The sequence below is a fragment of the Physeter macrocephalus genome, chromosome 17 (assembly GCF_002837175.3).
Source record: "Physeter macrocephalus isolate SW-GA chromosome 17, ASM283717v5, whole genome shotgun sequence".
NCBI lineage: Eukaryota > Metazoa > Chordata > Mammalia > Artiodactyla > Physeteridae > Physeter > Physeter macrocephalus.
In genome coordinates, this window is record NC_041230.1 from 46,552,144 (window position 1) to 46,570,002 (window position 17,859).

At 46.1% G+C, this 17,859-nt stretch overlaps 1 protein-coding gene and 1 non-coding gene across 2 annotated transcripts in view; both read left to right on the forward strand.

Moving 5' to 3' along the window:
* Positions 1 to 17,859, forward strand: part of VAT1L (vesicle amine transport 1 like) — a 155,000-nt gene that overhangs the window by 60,045 nt on the left and 77,096 nt on the right. Inside the window, exons 4-6 of the mRNA XM_024125010.1 lie at positions 6,139 to 6,281; positions 14,589 to 14,692; positions 16,911 to 16,966. Coding sequence (XP_023980778.1) covers positions 6,139 to 6,281; positions 14,589 to 14,692; positions 16,911 to 16,966 — 303 coding nt within the window. The remainder of the gene's footprint in view (positions 1 to 6,138; positions 6,282 to 14,588; positions 14,693 to 16,910; positions 16,967 to 17,859) is intronic.
* Positions 13,058 to 13,164, forward strand: LOC112065243 (U6 spliceosomal RNA). The gene has a single exon (XR_002891923.1). It is a non-coding gene; the product is annotated as a U6 spliceosomal RNA (small nuclear RNA).

The following is a 17,859-nucleotide window of genomic DNA, read 5'->3' on the forward strand; positions in this document are numbered from 1 at the left end:
GAGGAGGTAGAGAATATCTGTATCCTAGAGGTCCGTTTTTTTTTTTTTTTTAATACTTATTTATTTATTTGGCTGCTCCGGGTCTTAGATGCAGCACGTGGGATCTTAGTTGTGGCATGCATGCAGGATCTAGTTCCCTGACCAGGGATGGAACCCAGGCCCCTGCATTGGGAACACGGAGTCCCAACCGCTGGACCACCAGGGAAGTCCCATAGAGGCCCTTTTAAGCCATCCTTTCTTTGTCTCCTGTTTCCTTGAGTCTCTGATGCTGAATCCTGAATCTCAGTGCCCTGAGAGGAGCATCTATCCTAAATTCCCACTTAGTGGGTAACCAGAATTTCGACCAGTCTGTCTTAATTCTAGAGCAGTTGTGTTAAAAACTGCCAGTTAAGGAATACTGAGTATGTACCAGACAGTGCACTAAGTCTTTTATACAAATGTATCTGCTCCTCTAATTGTTTGTCTACCGTGCCCAGCTTTTCTGGAATAGGATCTTGCTTTGAACTGCCAGTCTGTTGATTAGAGTCAAATTTCAGGGACCCCCCCAAACAACTCCCTTCTAACTATTGGCCCTGGATTTCCTACTGTCTGTGCTCGGCTTGAGGGGACCCCAACAGCCCTGGACTTAGAACTGAGCTGGTTGAAATTTGTTCACCCATCTAAACCTGAGACAAAGCTATCTGCAGTGGATCAATGAAGCCTTCCATATTGATGTCAAGGACCCATGGTTTTCTCTAAGATTTCCACGTCAGCAACTTGAGGGCTTAGTGGGACGGGCAAAAAGACTAACAGCAGAGTGGCCGTGGGGTCAGGGACAGCTGGTCTGACCCCAGGTTTATCACTTACAAGGTACATAACCTTGGACAGGTTCCTTTCCCTCTCTGAATCCCCATTTTCAGGTATAAAAGGGAAACAAAAAAATTGTATTCCAAAAGTGGTTTAAGGGTGTAAGGAAGCACTTTCGCTCAGTACCTGGCACATGGTGAGAGGCAGAAACCACAGACGCCGCACTGTTAGACGCAGGGAAGGGAGGGAGGGGCTTGCTGCTGAGTTCTTACATTCTGCAGAGGGAAGGGAAAATCAGTTAAAAACAAGTACATGCAAATCTCCATTTACTGCTGTTGCTGGGAGACTGGATTGTCTTGTTCATTTTATGTTCTGGGTCTGCAGGTAAATCGCAGAATCCTTTTTATTGAAAATTCACTCCATCTTCCACAAGTATTTACTGAGTCCGTGCTATTTGCTAGGCACGTGGGAGAAATGAGGATAAATTAGATGCTGATCTTACATTCACCTTGGGACTTGGAAAACGGAGGGTACAGATTTTCTATAAATGTGAGGGCCAGCACTTTTCTGCTTAAATACAGAATGCTGAGCATTATTTACTTTAGAAAATCACTGAGGATCTTACAAGGGCCTCTCATTGCCTGAGTGAATTATTTAAGAGCTCAAAGAGGGGGTAGGGATGCTGGAAATAGATATGTGCTGAACTGTGTTTACTACCCATCATTTTTATATAATAATACAAATTATGATACAATATTACATATACTGCTTGTATATTATGCTAATTATATGTGCAGTATATTACATATGCACATATAATAATCATATTAATTTATTATTATACTAATTATATAGTACGAATGGAATATTATATGCTAGGTATTACTTACTATATATGCATATATAATACTAATTGTATATACATATACAAATAATGCATATCATAGGTTACTCTAACTATATATACATAATTGTTCCAATTATATATACAGTTGTCCCTCGGTACCCACAGGGTGGTGGTACCCAAGACCACCCCCTTCCCCCAACAGATACCAAAATCCAAGGATGCTCAAGTCCTTGGTGTAGTATTTACATACAACCTATGCACATCCTCCCGTATACTTTAAATCATCTCAAGATTACTTATAATACCTAATACAATGTAAATTCTACATAAATAGTTGCCAGCATGTGGTAAATTAAAGTTTTGCTTTAGGGAACTTTCTGGAATTTTTTTTTTTCCTGAATATTTTCGAACCATGGTTGGTTGACTCCACGGATGCAGAATCCATGGATAGGGAGGGCCAACTATAATTATAATATATAATACATTTATGTATTATATATCACATGTAATGTTCATGTATATTATATAATAATTTAAATATGTAAGTAACCCAGTTACTTATATCATTTCATTTTACTACCACATGTATCTTTCTCTTTAAAACGGAAATGGTAAAATTCTGCTTGGGCCAGAGACTAGATATGCTCATTAAACCTATGCTTTATTCCCAGTCTGCAAAGCTAAAGAATGTAGAAATCTGCAAAATGACGAGGGGCTTCCCCATTACATCAAACCCCGCTCGTTTCTCATGCATCTATTCAACAAGTTTTACCAAACACCTGCTCTGTGCCAGGCTCTGCCCTGGGCACCGGGGTCTGGAGCCACATGCGGCACCGTCCCCGACCCCATGGAGCTCACAGATGGGTCAGGGAGCAGCCCCAGCAGGCCGTGGTGGCCACTGTCCTGGAGGAAGGTCAATCAAGAGACTCTGCCTGGGATTCTGGGAAAGAGTTCTAGAAGACGATATGCCTCAGGGGGAGTGGCTGTGATCTGCAGAAGACACTGGAAGGCCAGGCCATGACAGGAAGGGGAAGGTGTGTGGGAAAACCAGCACTGATGCAAAACAGCATGAGATGTTCTGGAGAGGAGGCAGCGGATATGCTTCCACTGCTGATATAACCATAATAATGTGAAGAAAAATAGTCATAGGAGTCCGAGTAGTAATGATCGCAAGTATTTATTAAACATTCTCTATTCCAAGCCAGTGGATGCATATGTCATGTAATCCCACAGCAATCTTCGTGTTTATATCGTATTGTGTATAATGCATATTAAGACAAGTGATCAGAGGAGCTGAAACTTTACTCAAGGTCACCCAGCTGGTGAGTACAGCACATCAAGGTCTACCACATCGTGCCCTAATGACCTTGACCCAGGTCCCTAACCTCCGTTAACCTCAGCTCCTTCTTCAGTAAAATAAGGCTGAAGGCTCATTCTGAGAACGCTATGGGATGAGGGTCATGACCAATGTCAGTGACGGCTCACGTCTGTGTGTAGTTAGGGAGTGGATATTGGAAAAGTGGAGGGCAGTCACGTTAGTGAGGTAGACCGGGTCAGATCCCAGAGGGCTGGCCTTGTGCGGTCAAGTAAAGGGTGTGCATTTCATTCTGAAGGCCGTGACAGGCACTGCGAAGCTCTGAAACACATCATGAAATGCTCAGTGCTGTGTCTGAGAAAAATCACTCTGAAGTGCACGTGCAAACAGCCAGGCCGGTTAGAAAGGTGTTGACATAATCCAGGGGAGGAAGTGACAGTCCCAAGAGATGTTGAGTGGAAACAACAGAGGCGCTAATTGGATGTGGGGCGAGGGAGGAAGAGGGGTCCAGGATGACCCCCAGATTCCTGGCTTTAGCGATGAGTGAGTGGTGCAGTTCCATCCACTGAGGCAGCAAATGCAGTGAGAGGAGTGTTATGGGTTGAATTGTGTCCCCCCCCAACCCTCATCCAATTCATAAGTTGAAATCCTAAACCCCAGCACCTCAAAACAGGCCCTTATTTGGAGGTAGGGTCTTCACAGAGGTCAAGTTAAATGAGGTCATGAGGGTGAGCGCTAATCCAGTATAACTGGTGTCCTTACAAGAATGGGAAACGTGGACACAGATTGGCATAGAGGAAAGACCAATGCGAAGAGACCTAAGGAGAAGACCACCACCTACAAGCCAGGGAGGGATGCCTGGATCAGATCCCTGCCTCACAGCCATTAGAAGGAGCCAACCCTGCTGATACCTTGATTTTGGACCTCTAGCCTCCAGAACTGTGAAACAATAAAGTTCTGTTTTTTAAGCTGCCCAGTTTGCGGTACCTTGTCCTGGCAGCCCTAGCAAGCTGATGTGAGGAGTAACTCATTTGGAGATAGCCATGAGTTATGTTTTGGATGAGGTGAATTTGATGTGTGGTTTCTGGAGAGCCAGGTGAAGACAGATGCCAAAATGGTACTTCAATACACAAGTCTGGGACTCGGTGGGACTAGAGATAGAGATTAAGGTGTATCAGGCATCTCTGCTGCTCCAGCATCTATAGCACAGTGTGATGAGGTAGCACATAGTAGGAATTTGAAAAGGAGTTGAGTGGATAAATGTCAGGCTTGCTTAAGGACAGAGGAGGGGCCACATGGCTATGAGAACCCGTTCTAAGCTCCCATGCCAGAACTAGCAAGGTTAGCTCAAGCCCTGTCGAATTTTTGAGGATTGTCATGGTGGTTGCTGGTATTTACACTTACTAGGAAGGAGAGTCCCTTTTTTGTTCTTTAAAATCAGGGGATAAAAATTTAACCAAATACCAAAGCTCTTCTTAGAACAGAGAACTATAGCCTGTCTGGAGTCTCAGGTTCACGCCCGTGTTCTGAAATATTGACCTCCAAGTGAGCGTGTCAGTAATGTGTCTATTTTAGGTAGCAACTTAAAAGCCTGCTTAGCTTTAAATGCCAAAATAAGTAGACAGCATGCATGGCATAATAGAAAATGGCAGTAGCTGGAAGTCAGGAGACCTTGCTTTGAATCTCAGGTCTGCCTCTGAAGAATTGGGTTACCGTAACCTTTCAGAGTCCCCTCTCCCTGGTCTATAAAACAATAAGGAGGGGGTAACTGGATGATCTTCCAACCCTGACATTCTCTGATTCTCTCAATGTTGCCTCTAATAGCAAATGTTGGGAAAAATCACATTTCCACAAACTGACCTTCCAACCTGATTGAGTCCACCAACATGAAGACATGTAAATAAAGTGAGAGGCTGTAATTCATATCACAAACGCCTTTGGTAGAATAATTTCCCTCCTTAATAATTTCTGCCTTCTTAAGATGGTAGATGGAACACTGGAAAGAGACAGTACTTGGTTTTAGGATGCATCTTAATTAGCAGCAAATTGGGTTTTACTGGAAGGTTTCTGAACGCACATGATCACAGTATTTTGTCCAATGACTTAAACTTCTAACGATATTGAAAAAGGATATGGGAAGATTAACCATTCCTAACTACATCTGTGATTTCTCTTGGACCATTCGAGATTTAAACCTCATGCACTGGCATTTTCTTTATACGCCTGGACATCTCAGCCCTGGGTGTAATAAGCCAATAAGGGGTACACATGATTAAGACTGATTACCTGTGAAGTGTCGTGTTTTGTGCCAGGTGCTGGACCTGTGTTACCTGTTGCCTCATTTAACACCCCCTGTAGCAGATGCTGTCAGCCACACCATACCTTTTCTGCACTCAACGTGCTGAAGGTTGCTTACTTAGGGCTCCTGACTGGCTGTGGAAGCATGTTTGGCCTCTGAGGACAAGTCAGACGTGCCTAAGAGTCACTGCTGCAGAAGCAACCCTCAACCAGTATTAGACAGAAATTTGGTAGATAAATACTCCAGCTTCCTCACTACTTGGTTTGGATATCTCCGAGGCGTGTTCTACACTTGCTCATGGAGTTCCTCAGAGGGATTGAGCTCCAGTTAGCGTGGGGGATACTGACTTGACAAACACACCCTTTATTGGCTGCCTTCTACCCTGGTATTTCCTGCGATCCTATTCCAGATAAAGGACTTACTCTCAAATCCTTGCCTCAGAATCTGCTTCTGGGAAATGCAAACTAAGATATCCTCCAAGATCCTAGGGAGTAGGTAGTATTAGTGCTAATTTATAAATGGAGAGCCTGAGGGTCAATGTGTTTAAATAACAGTTGTTATGTCTTGGTACTGGGGTTTTGCTGGCTCACCTTCCTCTGCACCAGTGGTTCTCAAGCAAGGGAAATTTCGTCCCCAGGGGACATTCTGAAATGTCTGGAGACACTGTTGGCTGTCACAACTAGGGGCTTTTGCTGCTGGTACCTAGCAGGCAGAGGCCAGGGATGCTGCTAAACATCTCACAATGCACAGTTCAACCCCCTGCAACAGAGGCTAATCCAGCCAAAAAAGGTCAACAGCCGCAAGGTTGAGAAATCCTGCTCTACACCCAGTGAGACTAGCTGTTGGATGGTAGCTCTCTTGTGTGACTTGTCTGTTGTATTTTACTCCCAGGGCCAAGCTGTGGCTCAGCTGTGCTCCACTGTCCCCAGTGTGACTGTCTTTGGAACAGCGTCTACTTTCAAGCATGAAGCCATCAAAGACTCCGTGACTCATCTCTTTGACAGAAATGCAGACTACGTGCAGGAAGTGAAAAGGTAAGATGTTTGCTATAAAGAGCACCAGGATGGTCCTTGCACTTCTCTCTTAAAGAACACGAGCACTCATTTAGAGGAGGGCTAATAATAATCATAATTGTAGGGCTTCCCTGGTGGCACAGTGGTTAAGAATCCGCCTGCCAATGCAGGGGACGCGGGTTCGAGCCCCGGTCCGGGAAGATCCCACGTGCCCCGGAGCAACTAAGCCCGTGCGCCACGACTACTGAGCCTGTGCTCTAGAGCCCGCGAGCCACAACTACTGAGCCCACGTGCCACAACTACTGAAGCCCACGCGCCTAGAGCCCGTGCTCCGCAACAAGAGAAGCCACCGCAATGAGAAGCCCGTGCACCGCAACGAAGAGTAGCCCCCGCTCGCCGCAACTAGAGAAAGCCCGTGTGCAGCAACGAAGACCCAATGCAGCCAAAAATAAGATAAATAAAATAAAAATAAATTTTAAAAAAATAATCATAATTGTAAACATATATATTACTAGTTCTGCGCTATTTCACATGTATTCACTCATCTAATCCTCTCAACAACCTTATTATTATCCCCATCTTGGAGACGATAAACCCGAGAAACAGAGCCGTTAAGTAAGTTGCAAAGCTAAATTGTGAGAGCTGCTATAACACTACCTTAACACAGAGAAGTTTACTTCTCATTCATTCATGTAACAGCCCCAGGGAAAGTGGACTCCAACCTGGGTTTGACTGAGAGCCACCAAAGGACCAAGGTGGTGACATGATCAGATTTGGGTTTGGAAGAGTCACTGGTGCTTCACAGAGAATGAATGGGAGGGGACATCCGTCTGCTGGCTGTTGTGGTCTCCCTGGGGGAGACGTCGCTTTACAACATGATCCATATTCCACCTATGATCCTGACGGCCCTGTGCATGTCAACACAGGAAATCAGTTGGAACACCCAGCTGCCGCCATGCTTTCAGAGATTTGCGTGTCTCACCCCTGCTGATTCCCAGGCTCTGCTCCACTCACAGCTCCTGGGGGGATTCAGCGATGTCCCAGAGCCACTGGTTCTGTGTTTTCATCCTCCAGCACAAAATCGGAAGGTACAAAGGAATTAAGTTGTCCGGCTAGCATAGCATCATAACAAAGAGACAATTTCCTCCAAATCACTGATTAAAATGAAAAATTGAAGGGTTGGAGGATGGGAGATCTGGTTGTTTGAAGTGATAGATTTAGACCGGATTAGGTGAAACTTGGGAAGTTTTTCGGAAAGGAGAGTCTTCTGACAGTCTGAATTCTCAAATTTAAAAAAAAATTTTGAGTGTCAAGATTTGCATGTCATTTAAGGTTGCCCCAGTATTTCCCACGTGATGTGAAAAGAAAGCTTTAAAGCTAGATATTGGAAATTTACGACCCGTTTCTCAGATGTCCAGAGATTGCAGGTTTTTATTTTTTTAAGCTAAGTATAGTTGATTTACAATAGTGTGTTAGTTTCAGGTATATAGCAAAGTGATTCAGTTATATATACATATATATATATTTCAGATTATTTTCCATTATAAGTTATTATAAGATATTGAATAGAATTTCCTGTACTATACAGTAAATCCTTGTTGCTTATCTATTTTATGTATAGTAGTTTGTAAAGACTTCCAGAATATATCTTTGCCTACTTTTATTAACTTCCTTCCTTTAACTTGCATCTTTCAAGCTGTGGTCTGGAAAATGAACTACCACTTCCCCTTCAGCCACCTTTCCTTTCACCCTCTTAAGAGATATTTCTTCAAGCATCCTTTCCTCTGTTCCTGCACTGACCTGCTTAAAAAATACTGATTACCTAGCAGGTACTCTGCTAGGGCAGGAGATCTAGCAGAAACCACCTTGAGAATCACTGTCTTCATGGAGCCTGGAGTCTCGTTGGGAACAAGGGACAAGAGATATTTTAAAAATTCATTGATTTATACTTTTTTTTTTGCGGTACGCGGGCCTCTCACCGTTGTGGCCTCTCCCGTCGCGGAGCACAGGCTCCGAACGCGCAGGCTCAGCGGCCATGGCTCACGGGCCCAGCCGCTCCGCGGCATGTGGGATCCTCCCGGACCGGGGCACGAACCCGCGTCCCCTGCATCGGCAGGCGGACTCTCAACCACTGCGCCACCAGGGAAGCCTGATTTATACTTTTGATATGTGTTTTGGTGGAGAAATGCAAGGTCCTAGTGAAATAAACATAGGCAGATGGGGAAATCAGACATGTCATCCATCAACAAGTGAGATTTGGGCCGAGAATTGAGGCCTGAGAATTTGGCCAAAGGAAGAGAATTTCTGACCAAGGAGAATGGCATGTGCTAAGGCCCGGGGTCAGGAAAGACTTGGTCAGTTCAAGAATCTGAAAGGAGACTAGTGCAGCTGGAGGATGTGGTCAGAGGATGTGTGAGGTAGTGGGAGAAGAGGATCAGGAGGTGGCAGCTCTTCTGAAGAAGTGACAGTCCATAACCAGGGAGCCTCTGCAGTGCCCATGTTCCAGGTAGCTACACCATCCCCTCATCCTCTCAGTGTCCTTGACCTGCTGCCTTTAGCCCCAGAATCAGTGACTTCTTTTGATGTCAGAAGAGCAGAAGGGAACAGCATCTGAGACCCACCTGCCCACCACCTGCCTGCAAACGTGACCTCCAACAGTTCCTTCCTTCCATTTTTAAGTAGAGATTCTGGGATTAGCCTAAAAATGACTGGGAAGCTGCAAATATGTTTGTACTCTCTGTCCCACGAATCCTACCCTCAGGATATAATCCGAAAGAAAATAAAAGCCACAGGTCCATGTTGCTTGCTGCAGACCCAAGCACTGCTTCTGCTTCATTGTAGGCGCTCAGGATGTGACGACAGGGTGAATTACAGCATTGTCTGTAAAAGCGAAAATTCAGAACCAGCCCCCACTATCAACAGAAGGGAAACGGTTTGGTAGATTACACTACACCCACACACTTGAGTATTATGCAGCCCCTTAAAAAATGATAATTATGAAGACTCTGTCAGAAAATGAAAAAAATACCTGTGGTAGCATATTGAGTGAAAAAAAGCAGAACGCCAAATTCCAGCTACACTGTGATCACAGCTTTGTATAAATTCTTGGCGCGTGAGGGCATAAAATGAAAGGGGAAAAAAGAAATCCACCCACTGAGATGCAATAGGAGTGGAATGCTGAGTGATTTTTCTTCCTTTTCTGATCATGGATATTGTTTGTTACACTGTGTTGTGTGTAATCAACTAGAAAAAATAATAACATAAAATTTCTCGGGATGAAAATTCTTTTATCAACCAGTCACTCAGTAAGCTTCTTTTGAATATGTTTGCAGCCTAGAGCCAGGCATTATAAAGAGAACAGGGGAAAAAAATATTTATAATACAGACATAACCTTTATGTCACTTCCCCCTTCTCTGTTCGGGAGGAGAGAGAAGAGGATGCTTGAAACCAAGTGGAAGGGTTAGAAGCCTTGAATTGTGTGCACCTGACTGTAAGGGCTTTAAAAATAAAGGGGGAAGAAAGACCAGAGAGCACGCCAAGGTGGACAGCCCCGAGGGGGTGCTTGAAGAGTGGGAACTATTTTAGTCGGTAGAGAGAGGCAGGGAGCGAGTCCCAGGCAAGGCAAGGGGGCACCAGGCTTTGTCTGTCTCCTCCCACTCTGCTGAGCATTTCAGTGAGATTATTGTAGGTGCATCCTGCAAGATGAAAATTCCTTATCTTATATAAAGAAACTGAGACCTAGTGGAAATTAGAAGAGTCTAGCCACCAGGAGAGAACAGAGAGAAAGCGATCAAGAAAGGATTCCCAGAAGTGGTACTACGTGCATGTGGGAACCGTCAATAGTAAACTTTTACTAAGCAGCCTACTGTGCGCCAGGCACAGTGCTGGGCACTCTGACATCGCCTCATCCCTCTGTCATGAGCTTGGAGGTGATGGTTAAAGCTAAGACACAGATGAGTTCTCGGAGAAAAGGGAATTCTGAACGAGAAGAAGTGTGTGGAGAGCCAAGGACCCAACTGGAAATGAAAGTTACAGTAAAGGGGAATTAATTTCTCGACAAAGTTGAAGGGCTGCTTACCCAGTAATGGCTCTATTGCAACTACCACCACTCAAGAGAAATTCTCCACTGATCCGAGCAGATGGGACGCAAAGAGGCAGTATTCTCAATAAAGGAGCAAGGGGTTGGGGACCAAGGAAGGACAGATAGGAAAGTCTCGGATCAGCAATCCCAAAATATCTTGATGCTGAATTTGGCCCAGAGAATCTCTGAGCTGGGGCTATTTCTGTTTGCTGTTTAAGTCTGCAGAGACTTATGACAGAGGGAGAAAGCAGAATAGGAACTGTTGCCTTTAACCCTCTGCCGTTACCCTCTCTGCTTTTATGTAATTACGATTACACATATGCAGGCAAGGCAGACACTCCCAGAAATTGGGGAGCGGGGGTGAGCTAAGAAATGAGGATGGCCTCTGTGCCTCTGATGGGCTACCTGCTCTGCTTGTGATATTCATGATTATTCCATTAAAAGATGCTGCTAAGGTGTTTTTCAGTGTAAGGATGACCAAGGGAGGACCTGACCCAAGCTTACTTGCGGGGCCTGGAGCAATTTAGGTAGACCCACTATCCACATCAGTCTGATCCACTGATTGGGCTTATAAGGACTGAACAGGGGATGGAGCGCTTTTCAGTGTTGCAACTCTCACCTGAAGGGACATCGCTGGCCTCGAAAGGAGCAATGTCTGCTTAAAGGTTTCACTTCTACAGCAAAGTGTCCTCACCCTCAGGGCCCTGGGAGTGGCACCTGCCTCTACCCAGCTTCTCTTCCACAGAATCCATCTCCTCCCCCTCTCTTGGCCCCCAGTTCACCGCTGACCTTCTAAAGGACGCAACGACAGCAGTGGGGAGTGAATTTGTGTCTCATCTGACCCCTGTGCACGGCCAAACCCTGTCTTGCCTGATTCAGCTATAGAAATGCCCAGAGAGATGTGGGAGAAGCAGGTGGCCTGGATATGCAGGAGACCTGCAGTGTCTCCTTCCAGTGTAAAGCCCCGTGGAGCAACCCCCAGCTTTGCTCAGCCCCCGCTGGGAGCTAGAAGTGGCAGTGGTGGTCACCCCTGGGCTGGCCACAGCCCACCCTATAAAACCCTACTCCCTCTCTGGGGCCCTCACTCAGTTTCTGGATGTGACGGATCAAACCAGGGTCTGCCCATTTCCCGCAGGCACCTGACCCCACTGAGCCTCAGTTTCCTCATCTATCAAATGGGTATAACAAAGGCCCTGAGTCTCAGGGTTGGCATGAGGTGTCATGAGATGAGACTTAGGAAGGCTCAGCGCCGTGCCTGGCACACAGTAGGTGCTCCTGAATGTGGGGCTTTAGGAATAGCTAGAAGGTCAGAATGTCTGGAGTGGTTAGTGGGAGGTGAGGATGGGGAAGCGGCCAGAGCTTATGGTCACCCATTGCTGTGGGCCTGCCCTGCATTTCTGCAGAACCATAGTCCACAGGAGAGAGCAACAGGCCGAGGCGCGGCAGCTAACGCAAGGAGATGTGATTGGCAGAGGAGAGAATGTGGACCCACAAGCAGAACAGCGATATGAGGAGCGTCGGGCAAGAAGTGGGGAGCAGAGAATGGGCGGGTCCATCGGGGGCTCCCTGGAAGGCGTGCACAGCCTCACGTTTGGGAGGCTGCTCCTACGCACGGGCGGCACCCTTCAGGCGAGGGGAGAGGTCTTCGGGAAATGAAGTTCACAGGGAGGACCTGACGGCCCAGGAGGGCTGTCTAGGAGAAGCAGAGCAGGATCTCACTTGCACAGGCGGGAGCACACTTGGCAAAAATGGATCTGGTCAAAGTGAGAAAAACAGGTGCATAGCTACCCGGCCTGTGATGCAAGGTGGGGATCTGATCAGCCGGTCTGCGGCCCAGCCCAGAGCCCCCCGCAGAGTCTGTACTCAGACCTCCCGCCTGCCTCTCAGCCTCACCGTGCAGCAAGCTCCCTCGCATCTTCTTCACCCCAGTCTTCCTGCCTACCAGGCTCCTCCTGAAAGGGGCTTTTGCACATGCTGTTCCCTCCGCCTGGAACACCGTTCCCACCACTCTTTCCCTACCTACCTCCTCCAGCTGCCACCATCACTTCCCCGGGGACATCTTCTCTGGCAGCCCTGGTTGGGCAAAGCCTCAATTTGAACAGCTTCATAGTACCTTTGTGGCACTAGACCCCATTCACTTTCGATTTAATTTTTATTTGTTTAACTATTGATTGGTGTCTGCCTAATGCAACCTCTAAAAGGGGAGAAATCAAGTCTGTGTGGGCTCACCATGATACCCCCTGTGCCTAGTGTGGTGCCAGTGCTAAATATTTAAGGAACAAATTAATTACTACTAAAAAAATAAACAGGCTGCCTCGACCTCTGAGGAACGAACTGGTTTAGACGAGGCGTTTCCAAAGTGTGGAGCTGGAATCAGCAGCAGCAGAATCCGGTAACTTCTTAGAAATGCAGATCCTTGGGCCCCACCCCAGACCAAGCACTCCAGAGCTAGGAGGAGAGGGAGAGAGGGAGGGCAAATTGCAACTGTATCTTAATGAGGCCCCCAGGCGATTCTGACACACATGTAGTTTGAGATCCACTGGCCTAACTCCGTGGTTATGAATTTACAGATGGGACCTGCGCGGACACACCCATGAGATAAGCACTCTATTGGGTGGGAGGCTAAGCTGATCACTTTGGAAGAGCCTTTGTAATGGGCTGGACTTTGGTTAAGACCTGAGGGCTCTTGAAGGGCACATTCATATCAAGACTCAGGTGCTCCCTTCAGCAGCACATATACTAAAACTGGAAAGATACAGAGAAGATTAGCGTGGCCCGTGCGCAAGAATGACACGCAAATTCGTGAAGCGTTCCATATTTAAGAAAAAAAAAAAAAAAGACTCAGCTCTCAGGGGCATGGAGCAGTCAACTTAGCGTATGAACCCAGGAGATGCATGTGTGATTTCCTAGTTGGTGACACTCTGGACAAAGCTGTTGACGTCAGTTAGTGGCAGTTCCTGAACTTGGCTGGGGGATGAGGGTGGGGGTAGAAAAAGCGAGCAATGTGCTAAGACAAGGCAACCCTGCAAAGGCACAAGTCTGAGGAAGTGCCATACTTGTCTGAGCAGAGCAGGGCCCAGCCAGAGTTGGGAACTCTCTGGGTAGGAGTATATTCCCTACAATCCCCAGAGCCTTCCGGTTCTACCTCCCCTCCTGCATAATCTCTTTTAACCCAAGAAGCCCAGTAGATGTTTGTTAAGTGCATGAGTGAGTGAATTAATAAATGTATAAATAAATGAATGGAAGAAGGGATCTTCTTCCCAATGAAGTACAAATGTGGATTCCCTCTGGAGCCCTCCATCACTGTAGGAAAATCCTCTCTATTTAACCCTTCTCCTCTAGGAGTATGTTTATAGGTTGAACCTGGAGATTGGACGAGTAGAAGTTTGCAAGTTAAATTAACGTGCCTTTATAGCTTCACTGAGGAGGGAGGTGGAGGGAAGAAAGCCAATCCCTGGTAGACCAGAAGCCCCATGAAGACAGGGAGCTTGCTGGTTTTATCACTCTTCAGCACCTTGGACAGAGCCTGGCACACACCCCAATTTCCACAAATATGAGCTGTTGATTGATTTACGGAGCAACTGTTACGTGGCTGGCAATGGGCCAAGCACCTCATCTGCCGCCTCACTTCATTCTTAGCACAAAGAAACATGCTGGCTCCACTTTATTTTATTTTTTAAAAACTTTTTAAAAATATTTATTTAATTAATTTATTTTTATTGTTTTTTGGTTGCTCCAGGTCTTAGTCGCAGCACGTGCTGGATCTTCGTTGCAGCATGCGGGATCTTTAGTTGCGGCACGCAGACTTCTTAGTTGTAGCATGAGGACTTCTTAGTTGTGGCACGCATGTGGGATCCAGTTCCCCGACCAGGGATCGAACCCGGGCCCCCTGCATTGGGAGTGCGGAGTCTTACCTACTGGACCACCGGGGAGGTCCCGCTAGCTCCACTTTACAGAGGAGAAAGCTGAGGCTCAGAGAAGCTGAGCAAGGTGGCTAGACCGACTGTGATGTTCTCTGCTGGCGCCACCAGCCAGGTTCTTAGCTGTCTGCGGCTTTGTGAAATTCTCAGAGTTGGACTCAGGAGGATACATCCACCTCCCGGGCTTCTGCCCTATTTATTTCTACTCCCAGAGCTATCTCTGTTCCTGATTCTGGCAGTAAACAGTAGGAAACAGGAAGGAAAAGGGATTGACAGTTTGGTCCCTGACAGGTTACAATATTTTACTTTGTCTTCTCACCATTTAGAATCTCTGCTGAAGGAGTGGACATTGTTTTGGATTGCCTCTGTGGGGACAACACTGGAAAAGGTCTCAGCCTTCTCAAACCCCTGGGAACCTACATTTTATATGGTGAGCGCTAAACAGAAGCAGGGGACATGGTCGGCAACAGGCAGCACCGCACGAGTGCTTACAAGGGCTCTGAAAGTGAGATGTGTTGATATGCTGGGGTGGTGTTAACATTTTAATATTTTCTGAGATGGGGGTGGTGTTAATATTTTAATATTTTCTATAGTATCGCTACTGTTCTCAATTATAAAAGTGCCTACTGCCCTATTGTCCCATGAGCATTTCTCATTCTAAAAGAAATAAAGCAAGGCCAAGCCAAGGTAGTGACGAGATGGGACTCGACCCACAGAAGGTGGCACAGGTGGAAAATACTAATAGCTTCAAAGGAAGTTCCAAAAATGAAGCAATAAAACACCCATAAGAGGATGGAGAAGAGTGGCTAGGATATGGTGGTTTTAAAAGGGAGGATCTTCACTATTGGAGATGAAGTGGCAAGGTACAGACTCTCCTTCCTCTAAACTACTCCTGTATGTCCCAATCAAGACAAGCCCTGGATGGACAGAGCCCATGTCTGCGTCTACATTCACGTATATGCTCTTGGGTTTGGGAGGATTCCTGAGAGACATCTGGGAGCAGGTTTTCTCCAGCAGAATGAGACCCCAGAGACTCCTCTCCCCCTCTTCTTCTTCTCTTTGTCATAGGCAGGTAAACCAATTTAAACATTAGTCTCTGCAAAGAAAAAAGCGTATCTGAAGCCAGATGTCACGTTCCAGAGCCAAATGATCTTGGAGCTCTCCAATGCTTGAGATTTTTGGCACTCTGTCCCATGGAAGTAGAGTAGAAAATTGAGCCTTAGTTCTGCATAACTCAGAAAAAAATACTCATTTCCCTACTATTAGCTGAGAAGCTTATAAAAGAGATCTCTGAGAGGTATAAGTAGTCAAGCGTCATTTTGTCATCATCAGATCATTGTGACAGAAAGAGAAGGAAGAAACTTTCATTGCTGGAGTATTCTGGCATTATGAGTAGTGGCCATGTATTTGAAAGTCTTTAGCGGTGGATGCACAGTTTTAAAATTATTACGATTGATAAGAGAAGCTATAAATGTCAGTGTAGGGATACTGGCTATGACTAACACGTGAGTCAAATACAGATGAGCATTTTATCCATCCTTATTCATTTACTGGTTCTATTTTTGCCCCAGTTCCATGACGTCATTTTGGTGTACGCAACTTGATTATATCACTAGTATCTAATTTATTACATCAATTACTTGACTACTAAGTAATCAAAACCTAGTGCTGTGAAGCTTGTACCCCGTAAAAGTCACCCCATAAAAGGAGAAGCAGTGACTAACTGGCTACTAGTTTACCAAGGCCAAAGAACTAAGTTTAAGACGTACATTGCTAAAAAAAAAAAAAAAAAAAAAAAAAAAGACACATACATTGTTTTTGCATTTAACGGTTCTCTGAGAGGAACTTACTCCCAAATCTGTGGGAGGAAGGCAGAAAAGTCGCTGAAAAGGCACCACTAAGGTGTAGTATCTGTTAACCCTCACCCAACCCAGAACCGCAGAAAGGGGTTTTTCCTTTCTGCAAGAGCATGTTAGGGAATCTTTCTTAACTCGACTTCCTGTCTTAACCCTGAACATTGCTTGTTCCCATCAGCAAGGCTCCGTTTCCCACACCACTGCTCTCAAGTGGTTTTCACCTTTCTGCCCAGACCTCTTTGGAGCTTACACATGGGTCACACCATTTCCTTGGCTTGTGAACCTATTTTCACCCTCATCTGCTCCTCTGTACCCCATCTTTCCATCCATCTAAATTCTAATTCAGCCCCGCCTCTCTTCACTACTTAAATGCCCAGCCGAGGTCAGCTCCCCAAGCCCCTCACTCGCTGAGGAATCAAATTCAAGCCATAAAGTAATCTCACAAAGGAGTTCATTTCTCGGTCTCAGAGAATGGAACCAACAAGACAGTTTGGCAACTCATCATTTTATTAGAATGTTGGCTTAAATCACATTTTTGCCACGTGACCTGTTGTCCAAAGTAATGAAATAGCCACCTTGAGAAATGTTACTTCCTCTCTGATCCAGTGATACTCAGTTAAAATTAAGTCAACTCGACACCACCCACCCCCTCCAATTCCCTCATTTTTCCAAGGCTGACCTAAATTTCTTTTCAAGTTCTTGACAGTTCTGGGCCAGACAACTGCCATTCTTCCATGCAAAGCAAGAGATGTTGATTTTCGTTAGCTTGATTTGGGAATCTTCCATTTGCAGGTTCCTCCAACATGGTGACTGGAGAGACCAAGAGCTTCTTTAGCTTTGCAAAATCAGTAAGTATCCATGCACGTCTAAAGTATGCTGGTGGTGTGGTGCTTGGCATGTTGTAAGCTCTTCCATCTAAGGACATGGACCGGATAGCCTAAATCTTGTTTGTCCTTCATCTGCATCATTCATTTGCAAGAAAGCCTGCATTCTCAACCTGCTCACCACACATGGACAGGACTGTGCCTTGGGCCACTTTTTGTCCAAATGAAGCAGAGAAATGGGAGTGCCCAAGAAACTCCAGACAACTGTATTTTGATTTCAACAGAGATTGTTTAAGTGTAGGTATTTTTAATCACGGGTCAAGAATAAACTTAGCATTAGTGCACTTGCCTTGGTCCATGGAGAGACCAGCCTTTCGGTTTGGCCACTTTCTGACCAGGTCTCTAGGGCTACGTGAGATTTCTCCGGAGCCCCGTCCTACTGGCTTTGAGGGACGATGGGACTCGACGCTTTTCGCGAGCTCCTGGGGTGATTTTTTGACACAGGCGAGCGTGCGAACCACTAGCTTACGTGCTCATGCTCTGAACACAGTGGTTATTGTGTCTGCAGTTGAGAAGCTGCATCCCTGGGCACTCGCCCCACCACGAACCTCCTCAGGTCTACCTTCCCACCTGGAGCCACATTTACTAGAATTAAACTAATTTGGGCTTGAACTCCCAGTTTTACGCCTGTCCCCACCACAGGGGGTCGCCGTGTCTCATCAGAGCTTGCCTTTGCCCTCTCTCAGCCTCCTCAGCAGCCAGTGAGGCACTGATGGATTCACTCGCTTTGCAAGCGTCTTCTGAGCACCTACCAATTGTGGTGGTGTGCCAGGCACCAGGATACCACAGCGAATGAGACAGGTGCATTTGAGGCCCTCGGGACTCTTGCGTTCCAATGAAGGAGATGATGAAATAAG